Source organism: Emydura macquarii, unplaced genomic scaffold (assembly GCF_026122565.2).
Source record: "Emydura macquarii macquarii isolate MOO-44397 ecotype Brisbane River unplaced genomic scaffold, CSIRO-AGI_Emac_v2 contig_3477, whole genome shotgun sequence".
NCBI classification, from domain to species: Eukaryota; Metazoa; Chordata; order Testudines; family Chelidae; genus Emydura; species Emydura macquarii.
Genome location: NW_027133614.1, coordinates 2,695,310 through 2,707,034, shown reverse-complemented (window position 1 = coordinate 2,707,034; position 11,725 = coordinate 2,695,310). Strand labels below are relative to the sequence as shown.

General features: G+C 42.1%; 1 protein-coding gene across 6 annotated transcripts in view; it reads right to left on the bottom strand.

Moving 5' to 3' along the window:
• Nucleotides 1–1,799: 1,799 nt before the first annotated feature.
• SMG7 (SMG7 nonsense mediated mRNA decay factor) overlaps nt 1,800–11,725 on the bottom strand; it is an 82,993-nt gene continuing 73,067 nt past the window's right edge. For 5 of the 6 annotated variants that reach the window (XM_067535207.1, XM_067535206.1, XM_067535208.1 and 2 more), the window contains 6 exons: nt 10,107–10,256; nt 7,526–7,606; nt 6,737–6,896; nt 4,974–5,144; nt 4,719–4,867; nt 1,800–3,966 (listed from right to left, as the gene is read on the bottom strand). In XM_067535207.1, coding sequence (XP_067391308.1) covers nt 3,853–3,966; nt 4,719–4,867; nt 4,974–5,144; nt 6,737–6,896; nt 7,526–7,606; nt 10,107–10,256 — 825 coding nt within the window. In that variant the 3' untranslated portion in view covers nt 1,800–3,852. The remainder of the gene's footprint in view (nt 3,967–4,718; nt 4,868–4,973; nt 5,145–6,736; nt 6,897–7,525; nt 7,607–10,106; nt 10,257–11,725) is intronic. The other variant, XM_067535211.1, reaches the window with a different exon arrangement.

The window sequence follows — 11,725 nt, the reverse complement described above, 5'->3', positions numbered from 1 at the left end:
AAAAGGATATACCTCTCACTATCAATCTCTTACAATCCCAAACTTTATTGCTTCACATACCGCCTGCAAAAGAAACTAATGTTAAAAGTACCACATGCAAATTTCTCCTTTTGTGCACATTTAGTTTAGACCTTATTAGGCTCAACTGAGGTACTTACAAACTGTTAGTAAAATAAGTTTTGAATTAGGCTGATGGAGATCTTCCTGGGGGTGATTTAGAGAAAGGAGTTTGGCAGGGATGTCTGGATGGAAGGGTTAGCAGAGAGGTTTAGAATTGGTCAGGAATTTGACAAAACATTTTCCCAATAAGAAAATGCCGATTTGTTGAAATCCAAACTTTCTACAGGAATGTACCAGAGTTTTGACAAAACTCATCAGGGAAGGTTTCCCAGGCCCAGGATGGAATTTCTGCCCAAAACCAGAGAGAGAGACTCCCCCCACACAAACAGCCTGGTGGGTTTGAGCATTCACCTGGATGTGGGAGACCCACGTTTCAGTCCCTGATCCAGTGAAATTCTAATTATTTATATAACAGCTCCAACAGGAGAGAGACACCCAACCTGCAATTCAAACCAGGGACCTGAACCTGAGTTTCCCCCATCCTAGGTTAGTGCCCTGACCACCAGTTTTGGTTATTCTCGGGGGGGAAGCTCTCTTGCTCGGTTTTATACACACTTCAAAAGATCTCAGTTCTATCATGATGCAGAATGGGGAAGTTTCGACATAATAAAATGTTTCACATGGGCAAAAACGCATTTCCTTCCTAGCTTTAATGGCGTCAGACTGAGGATTCAGGTTCTGGCTGTAGTGTAGAAGGGCTCTGGTGGCAAGAATGTGTGCGCATGTATGTCAAAGAGCAGGGAGGGATAGAGAGGTGGGGGAGTCTTAACTGGACACCAAGAAGCTTCAGCTTACCCTTACTCTAAGGCTCCAGGTTCCCAGTTCCACTTTGGTTCTCTCTGAGCAAGGGAGCTGCTAGTCCCACTGCAATCCTGGCCTCAAGTATTTTACATGCAAGTCTCCTCCTACCCTGGTCCCTGGCCTCACATCATCATCTTCATTAACCCTTCATGGGATGTAAGGGATTTTCCAGCTCATTAGTCTCCCTTCTGATTCCCATCCTAGGGAGCCCCTCCCCTGACTTAGAATCCTAGAAGATGAAGGATGGCAGGGACCTCAGGAGGTCGTTTAGTCCAACCCCCTGCTGAAATCAGGATGCGAACCCCAACTAAATCTTGAGAGACTTGATGCTCTCCTGTAATTCTCTTCTCTCCCCCTGGGAATCACATAATTGCTGGGTTTTATGTTCAGGAGGTGGCTACTTGATTAACATCTGTCCCCATTCTCCAGCTAGTCTGCTTCCTTGGATTCCTGTTTTCTGAAAGGGGCCATATCCTGGAACAGGGCAGTTGGAGACCTTTAAAAAGGAACAGACGGAACAGATCACTATTACACCTTCAACAAGCTCACTTACCGCAGCTTGGGAACCCCTGCCCTAAATCTTTCCATCAGTCCCCAGTATTAAAGTCTGACTTACTCTCAGGACTTTGGCAGCTTGACATAATAAATCTTCCAACCGAAAGCTTTGCCAGTAACTCCCATCTGTAATTTTCAGTTCACTGTATGCCAGTTTGCTGTTTGCCTTTTGGGTCATCCATGCTGAGCCCAAACAGTTTATATGGCTCACTTATCCTTTCAATCCCACAGCAATATTATATGCTTTATAAAAGAGAATCTAAATACATTTAAAAATAACTGCAATTCACTTAGCCAGGAAATAAATGCTACTCAGGCCTGGGCAGAGAGAACATGGTTTAATTAAAGGCAAAGCTGATTTCAGCAGCTGCAGGTCTTGCACAGACAGACAAAAAACACAAAAAAGCTTACAACACAAACCAGTTTCTGTTGGGGAACCCCACTCCTAAGTAACGCTAGACATAGGAGGGTGGGATGGGGAATCCCGGCCCAAAATTCAGAAAACATTCCAAACACCAGATTCTCATGCAGAAATGGGACTCGGTGGCTGGGACTCTGGCACTGCTGGGCGTGAGATGGTGAACCTGGTTAGCTTGTCTAGGGTGCAAGAGTCAGTGACAGTTCAAACACTGGAATGTTGCAGCTGCCTGGGTGCACAGCTCAAAATACACCAACTGGGAGGGCTGGAGAGAAGCACGGAAGGTTTCAGTTTATATTACCACCACTAGGATGGGAGCTTCACTCTTTAGACCTTTCAAAGGAAATATACCTTAGAATTGCAACAGAGAACAGTCATGTTGCTAGTGCAGGGGGCATCGGGGAGCCAATCACACCCTAAGAAGGGCATTAAGCTTTACTCTTCCCTTTTTACATTATTTGGGGCTGCCCAGACTCCAGTGTCACTGAGGTTCCTGCATGTGCTTTGCTCTGCAGCTGTTTCCCAGCTCAGAGATTCTGAATCATCACACAGAAAAACCCTTATGGCTAGCACAGCAAATGGACATTTAGCTTGTTTCCATAACTTCCCTGGGAAACTAACAAATGCTGTCCTTTTATCTATGAGATTTCCAGTCTTCCTTTTCCCCTAATAAATAGCAAATAAAATGCTGTAGTTCCCTTTCCGCACCTTTTCAGACATGAACGGCGCTATGTTTTCTTCTGTGTGGGGGTTACACATGTGTCCGTGATGCCTTGAGTTTCATTCTGGAACTGGAGATTTGGGGCTGCAGCTACGTGAGAGTCTGTGCAGCTGACGTATACCTATGGGGCTCTGTACACATCACACTGCCCAGCTGACTGTCTTCTTTACCTCATCTGCTGGGCCCATTGTTGTTACTTGTTTGTGAGATGTTCTACATCAGGAATAAAACTATGAGCATCCAGCAATGAGGAGAGGGTAGGGGGTAGAAAGGAAAAAAAACCAAAAAAAACCCAAAAACAAAACAAAACAAAAAACATTGGAAAGCTTCTACCTAGCTACCTACTAAAATGAGTCAGGCTGTGAATGCACAGACTAGCCTGCCCTTTGTGAGGCTGGTCACTATGCTACAGTAAAATGTACAGGAATCAAACATTAATTTAAAACCCCGCAGCAGTTACTTGCTGGCCCAGCAGACCACTGCAATGCCCACTGTGTATTCAGTTGTAGCTTGAAGACCTACAGAAAGGGCATTTCACGTTGGAGTCTCTAACCCAACAAGGGCTGGCCAGAGCCTTTGAGTGACAGATGAAGTGGTGTTAAGTGCCAGACTCTCCTTCATGAAACTCCTTCACTAGCCCAGGAGATAGATCCACACGCTGTCACCACCCACCTCTGACCGGAGCAGCGACGGGGGGGCTTTCATTGCTACACACTGACTACAAAGCACATCTGTGTATGGAAGAATTCAGTGTGATCTTACTACTGAGAGAGTAATAATAATAAAGATGTTTAGGAATAATTTCAACTACATTCTCAGTCAGCAAAGCAATCATTAATGGATTCCTATTTTATCTCCCCAAAGAGAGGAAAAGGATTGAGAAGTTCTCATTGGCTTCTCCCATCTGCCCTTCATTCTCAGCTTTTACTTCCCATGTGGCTGGGGACATGCACGATGGAGAAGGTGAGAGGCGGTGATATCAGATTACTGAGTGAGACAAACAGCAGTTCCTCTCTCCCTCCAGATGGCCCGGGGGATGGGAGAGTTCCTGATGTTTTTTTGTTGCACTGCAGACATTTCGTGCACACTCAGTGGGTTGGTGGAGCACTTACGCCCTCCTGACAGCAAGGAACAGAAGAGAGGGCTGCCACCTGCACAGGACTGTGTGGGCAAGTCCTGCAGACCCAACATGCCATGGTTTATGGAACCTTTCTTTGCAAGAATTGCCACCTCATTCTCAGTGTGGTGGATTCATGGGGCCTTGTCCACGTTGCTGCTTCTGCTTCTGCTGCATTAACAGTTGCTCCAGGGCTGAAGGTCCAGGATGCATCATGGAACTGGACCAGATGGACTAAATAAAAAAGGAAGGCTCAGCATTAGTAGCTGGGTGAGGGTCCCTTCTCATATACATTTCTCAGATGGACAACTCTCCCATTCTCACCTGCCCGCCAGTGTTAATACCATGCTCTTCACTGTAATGTATGTTTGTGTAACTGGCTGAATAACAGATTGGTTACTAAAAGGACCCTGCCTCTTAACTCCCCTACGTTCTTCCTATATGCCCATAAAACAAGTCAGTGTGAACAGCAAGTCCCAATGCCTTAAAATTCATCCAGGCTAACAAGCAATGGAAATGAAGCATATATTTTAAAAGATACACAGATGGCAAATCAGACCTAACGTTTGGGGTTCTTCTAGTTCAGCAGTCTATTCCTGTTCCATATGACATTTCAAAGTGAGAAGAGAGATTCCTGCAGCGTGAGTGAACTGAAACCTATAGTGACATCTTCCAGCACTGGACATGCCTGGCACGTTGTCTGTCTCCTCTCAGGGAAGTGGATTACTTATGCCGACAGGAGAACCCTTCCTGTTGGTGTAGGTAGTGTCTACACTGAAGCGGTGCAGCTGCAATGCTGCAGCTGTGTCGCTGTAGTTTTTCAAGTGTAGACAAGCCCTAAGTTAACACGCTGGTGCTTGGAATGCTGACCTGTATCCTGCATTAAGTCTCATCACCCAGATCTCCCCCACACCATAAATACATTTAGGAAACGGGAATTATACATAACATTAAAATCTATTTTCTCCTCTTCAAGTTCAATATACCTTCAGGCTCTCCATGAGCACAGCAGAGGAATCCTCCATAGAGGGACCATGGGCTGCCCAGGTGCCACTGGGAGTGCTGGTCTGGTGCCAGCTGCTCTCCGAGGAGGAGGATGTTGCTGGGAGATAGTCCAGCCCAAATCCTCCCATTGCTAAAGCAAAACAGAGACTGGTTAAAAGTGTATGTCACAAAAAGGCATTGCAAAGTGTCAGACTAACTTGTGAGCATTTGTCCCAAGACTGGAACCTAGCACTCACCTGGCTTATCTGTTTTCCAGCGGTCTGCAACCCTCCTATCCCTGTTGTCTGGAGTCCCAATAGGTCCGAAGTTGGAGAATGGAAGAGAGTTGTGGTTATGAGTTGGAGGGGAGCTTGGCAAACTGCTGGGGTTGGAGGAGTGAGGAGACTGGCTGGCTGGTGTTGAATGATCTATTGAACAACATAAAACAAGATAGAGTAAAAGAAATGTCAAAAAATTTGTCTGCACATCTGAGAATTTTAAACTCTGCTGCAATATCTGCAATCACAAGACCTCTCTGAGCCAAGGTCAGTTTATTCCCTGTTATTATACTAACTTCAGGAGTTTGGAATCTGCCAGTTTTAATATGAACGTGCCACAACATAGTACTAGAATAATTCTGGTTTAATAGACTACTGAACGAAACATTTGTGTGCTTACTTGAGAACTCTGTAATCCTCCTAAGCAAGATCTTTGTGCAGGGATTTCTAACCAATGGAACTGAGTTCTCCAAACTTATTTCAAATATGTTTTGGGTTCAGTTTTCAGTGTTGAACCCATGTTCACAATATGAAATGTGCCTATTTTGTAATTTGACAAAAGCCACTGTTTTATGCAAAATGATTTTCTTTATCCATGGTCTCAATTATTTTGCAAAGAGTCTGGCGTAAAGTGATGAAGCTTCAAATTCAGAAAGTCTGACTTTTCCAGATATCTGTGGTAGTATGAAAGGAATTCAGACTTGTACTGAAGACCAAGCAACAGGTGTTGAGGAATATTAGCAGATCTACCTGGTACAGGTGAGAATGTTACCCAAGGATAGGTGAGAGTCCTAATACATAGGGTAGCAAGAGGCCAGCATGTGGAAAGAAATGCCTTAAACGAAGAGATGAGGTGATAGAAAGCAGAATGGAGGGTCTTGCCATAAGTCTTACTGGAATAGAGACCACTCTGCAATTGCATCTTGTAGACTGAGAAAAACTTCTACCCTAACATCTTACCTAGCACCCGCCACTCTGTTCTACTGCACAAATTCACCAGTTTGTCCAAGAACCTCTTCTGCAGCTACTGCCATTTGAAAGAGCGTTACTATCTCTTGGCTTCAGCTTGCCATCTTCTGAAATCAAATTTTTTCCTCCCTTGCGTATGCTTCTTGATTTACCTTCTCTTTCTATTCTAACTGTATTATTACATTATGGTCTTTAAAGGTGATCTGTAAAGGAAAAATGTGTGCGTGCATTTTTCGCCTGTTTCTGATGTATGAAAGCAGCTCTCCACCCTATTTCTTTTCCCTTTGAAATATTAGGACTATGAAATCTAGTCTTCCCTAATTTGTCTGAAGGACTCCTTGGAGGACTAAAATGGAAGCAGCAGGGGTGTTTGAATCATTAGAGTTTCTCTCCCAAATGTTTGCCAGAAGTTTGAGTTAAGTAAGTGTTAATAAAATAGCTTGAAAAAGGGACTACAATTTCTTGCTCCACTCAGTTGCTCAGGTTTCTCTCTCTTGGAATGTCAGAACCCAGTATTCCTCGAGTCATTTATAGTCTTCCATCAAAAACAGGGTACAAAAGACCCCATATTTCTGAAAACAGACAAGCAGGAAAAGACTTTGAAAAAGACTTTCAAGCCTTCTTTATATATGATAAAGTAGCAAATAGAACTTTTGTGGTTTGCAGGTCACATTTAATAGACAATACAATATAGACGATAAAAGGTCTAGAAATAGCTTCTGTGAAGCTTTCTGAACTACTGTACAGGAAAGAAGCCATATGAAGATTATTACCTGAGCTTGCTGGAAGGGATGGAGACCAAGGTGTCCCTTCAAAGAGAGAATATAGTGATGTCTCCTGATGGGCCATTGAGGGAGTGACCTCTGCTTTTGTGCTGGTATTCAGGTTTTTCCCATATACCTCATTGAACATGCTGTTGTTTGGATATCTTTCCTGCAAGATTAAACAGAGAGTTTAATCTGAGTACCAGATTTATATGGAACATTAAGGCTCTGGAAAGAACTTGTACTGTGGGTTAAAACACTTAGTGAACTCCATTTTTATTCCTCCTTGCCCCATGCCCTTTATAATCATTTTACTTATATAAACTGTCAATTTCTGAATCATCTCCCCAACTGTACCACAAAATCCTAACTAGGTCTGTAACCAGACAATCCTCACAGCAACTGTGTCAACACCATACTCATAGTCCTTATCTGGGAAACATGCCAGCAACAGAGGATTAAAAGAGGGAAAGATATACACACTAAGTTCTGGGGCCCTACATTACGCAAAACTCCCAGTAAAGTCAACGGGAGTTTTGACTGTTGGTCTGCAGAATCAGGCCCTAAAAGGAGACAAAGGAGGAACACAAATGAGACAAGGGGACCAGAACGTCTAACAGGTAAGAATGGAAAGACCAAAAAAGTCTCACCTATAAGGAATAAGATTACAGCGAGGAATTCCTTTCCAGGTTGTGGGCATTTTTGGAACTAGAGTAACCACCATGATTCTATAACATGACCAGAGCTGAACAGAAATTTCCAGTACAGAAGGGCTAAGAGTTCTTGGTGTTTACATACCTGATTTAGGGAGAAGCCCGTGAGGGACAGGAAAGAAGATGACTGAGACATCAGCTCCGATGGTTTTTCTAGTAAGGACTTCTTCAGAGATCAAAAAGGGGAAAGATGTCATGAGATGTTTAATGTAGTGAACGAGAGAGAAAGCACATTATGCCACATTACTAAGGACAAGTTGTTTATCACCAAAATATTTTAAAAGAAGTTGTTCATTAAAAATATTTTACAAGTTATTTTCCTACATCGGGGTGAAGCAAATATTGATAAATGCAGAAGACTGTCACAAACCCATCACATTAACTGAACTCCAGTTAGTGCCTCAGCACCAGTAACTACATCGAAGTCTGAGATGAACTCTTATGATTTGTCATGCTGGATTAGGCCACTGGTTCATCACATCTGGTATTTTGTTTTTGGCCTTTGTCAGTATTTGATACTTCAGAGGAAGGCAACCCCTCTACCAATAAAGACTCTAGCTAATTGTGCCATGTTATACATTGGGGAGTAAGAATGGGAGTTTTTTGCTGATTCCCTAAATGATCAGTTTACCTCCTGGCATGAAATTTTATCATCTTTATTTGCAGCTATGCCAAATATGTTAGCTGTAACAAGATAATTCAACTCTTTTGAAGTCTAGTCCCTTTAGAAATACATATCTACTTTCTGAAGCATGAAGATTAACTATGTGGTATGTGCTTTTTTAAAATTGGTTCTAAAACACTGCTTTAACGTCAAATGTTCCCTTGTTCTCATCACAACATGGGGTAAGGAGGAAGAACTGACCAATTTTTATGATGGCAGGGGTTCCCAAACCCTCATGGGTGGGAACCATTTTATAGATCACTCCCCTACCAGTCGGTTATCTGGACTAATTCTCCTCCCACATGAAGTCATGTAACACCCCTTTGGGAATTATAGCAATTACTTGCATTGCATTCTGTATTTAAGAGTATTTTCAAGCAGTTTAGCAGGTAGAAACAAGGAAAGCCAGTACAATTCCAGCAGTCACCCTCCACAGATGGCAGCAAGCAGCCAACCTCTTGTCATTCTTAACTTTATACCCCTCAACTAAGTCCCCACTAGTTTTTCTTCCTTCTGCCCTACCTAACTGCTAGCGTCAAGGAGTTAGCAATAATGCATCTCAAAGTAGCACGAAGACTTTTGGCATAAATGTGCCTGTTTGGAAAAGAGGGTGAATGTGAATCAATTTTCAGGAAGCTGGATCTATCCACATAATATAAATATTTATGTGCTGGCGGACAGCAAGTGCCATGGAGGTTAGGATGATTGTGCAAGTCATAAATGAAGTGTGTGTGACAAAGCTAAAATTAAAATTGTGGCATCACTCACTACCTTGTTAAGCTCATACCATCTAAGTATGGCTTTCTATTATATTTTTGTTATGTTTAACAATATATGTAATCCTTTGGATTACACTGTAGCCTGCATTACAGTCCTCCCCTCGAATTTATGGCTTAATACCAGGAACATCTGTGTGTTTGATCCTGTCAACTAACCAGGAATTCCCCTCTCTGTTTCCTAATAAGCAGATTCTAGCTTATTGGGTTTTGCCAAGGTGACAACTTGATATTGGAAAATGTTTTCTAATTCAGACAAATGCCACACTTGACAATTCCACACCACTCAACTGGCACATGAATAAGGCTGGCCTCCTCCCCTTTTTAGCAAAGATTAGTTAGAATACTAGAAATAAAGAGTTAAGAAGAATGGGGGATCTGGTTTATATTTGGTTATTCAGAATTGTGGGAAGACTTTGTTTCTTAGTGTTCTTGTATTTTATGTATGAATCAGAGGCTCCCAGTGCATTCAGAGAAATGCCTCTTCATTTTATAAATCTAAGTATTATTGAGACTTCATTATTGTTACAAGATATTCTACAGGGCATTTAACTAGTCAATTGCAACTCAACTACAGCTGCCATAATAAAAAATATTGCTTTTTAATTGATATCAAGTTGCTAATTCACGACATTCAGTAGTTTTCAATGGTTCTCCCAGTCAAGGTCAAATAAGAAGGCTCTAGTATATACACTATTAAAACATAACACTTAAGATTTCCCACATTGCCCAACCTTACCATACACATCTACAAGATTGAAAGTTAATCTTATATTCCTTATCCATACACTTCCAATTCTTTTCTAAAAGGTATTTTCTTCCTTCTGTGATCCTTTTGCATTTTTAAAGGATTAGTTTTTTCATATTTATATAAACAGAGAAGGGATGAAAACAATATTATTTTACATATGAGTACCATCCTACTGTGGAAGGCATGGTTTTGTAGATGCTACATTGAAGTTTTGCCTGTGTACTTAACACATTTAAACAAAGCAATTATTTTGAATTCTGAACAAGCTAAAAGTTCAGGAACTAGATCAATAGCTATTCTATTCTTTATAAACCTTCTCCTCAATTATCCAGCGCTAATGAGCCATCAAGTTGTTTAAATTCCCATGCGGAGACTAACTCAACAAGAGAAAACAAAATTTCACACATCTTACAACTTCACAGAAAAAGATGCCAGAGTTAGAGTGAGAAGCAGCAGAATTAAGTCAAATACATACAAAGAGGCTTCGTCCAGGAAGAGAGGCGAGAGGCCCCAGCAGAGCTGGGTAAAGATCAGGAGGATTAGAGAAAATCAGCTCTTCCTCCTCCTCCAAGGCAGCCAGACTCTTTAACAGGTCCGGAGGAAGCAGAGGGGAGCTCTTGGGGTCCTAGTGACAGAAAGGAGCACAGTCAGGTGCAGCAAAGGAAGGGGAAAGAAAAAAAAGCAAGAATAGGAGTGAGAAGGGAAGCCACAGAAAGGGAAGAGAGACCGTAATAACCACAAATAAGGCAAGACAGAATGGTGTCCAGAAGAGAGGAATATTATAAAGCAATTATAAACGCAGCATGCAAAACAGCACAAGACGATAAAGGACAGTGCAACGTAAGGAGAGAAACAAGGCAGAGGGGATGGTAAGAGAATGCTGAACTAACAACAAAACTAATATCTTGTCCTAATGTGTATTCAGCAGAATGATGCAGCTCTTCATCAAGTTGAAGTTTTCAGTCAAAGAGACTGGTAATTAATTTGGAGAATGTGCTCCCTGTTACATTAGCTACCTACAGGCTAATGGAATTGTTCCACATTTTGTAAGGCAAGGAAAATCTGAATGTGAAATCTGGTTTTCTGACTAGAAAAATCACATTTTTTCTGTAGCCAAACTGTAGGTTTTTGGTGTTTTTTTGTTTTTTTTTTGTTTGTGTTTTTTTAAAGTTGTAAGCAAATCACATTTCTGTTGTGGTTATTTTTCTTTTTATGGTGGAGTTTAGTATTCATAAGAAACATTTCCACCTCTAATGGCCCTTACTCTCACGGTCCACAAGTGAATGCACCATTGGGCAAAAGGAGGTTTTTCCCTACCTGGGGAAGGGGGAGTGGACAAAATTATCCATCTCACATTTTGTGTGTAATCACTACATCAGCCACAGGTGGGTTGTGTGGCATAGTCTCTGCTCATGCTTCAAGAAGCCAAATCAAAAGTTGCAGCATGGATGAGATCCATGGATGGGGGTGAGGAGATCAGGACACTGGCACTGTTCCATCTAAAAACACAACCTTACATTAGGGCATGAGGCAGTTTCCTGGACACTGTCTAGCTTTTCTCCCTCAAGGAACTGACCTGACCTCTTAATCCTCAGTCCACTCACACAAGGTTAAAAATGGAAACTGGGTTCTTGACTCAGTTTCCTTGTAACCAATACCAAAAAGCATTTGCACCCCAGACTCTCTTCAGGAGAACTAATAGAACAGAAATTAACCCCAGTATTTGTAACAGCAATGAGGCACAACTGGATGAGCAGAAGCAAAGGACGAGTTTGGCAAAAGGAGTGGACCAGGTAAGCAGGTCACCCGTTTCTGTTTGGTGGCGTTTAAAAGGAAACTGAAGCAAGAGGCTCTTTTAATTTCCAGTCTAGGTTGGATGTGTCGGCGAGTCAATGCACCAAAGATATCTAGTGCAGGTCAGCAGCTTGTTTAGAGAGCAGGAATTAAATTTAAATTGCTTGAACAGGTTTTTGGTTCTTTGCTACTAGACAATGGGAGCTCTCTCAACCTAATCATTCAATAACAGGGTCTCTTTCTGAGGGAGGGGAGCCTACCACCAAAATCAGAATGTGGCATGAATTTTCTATCAAACCG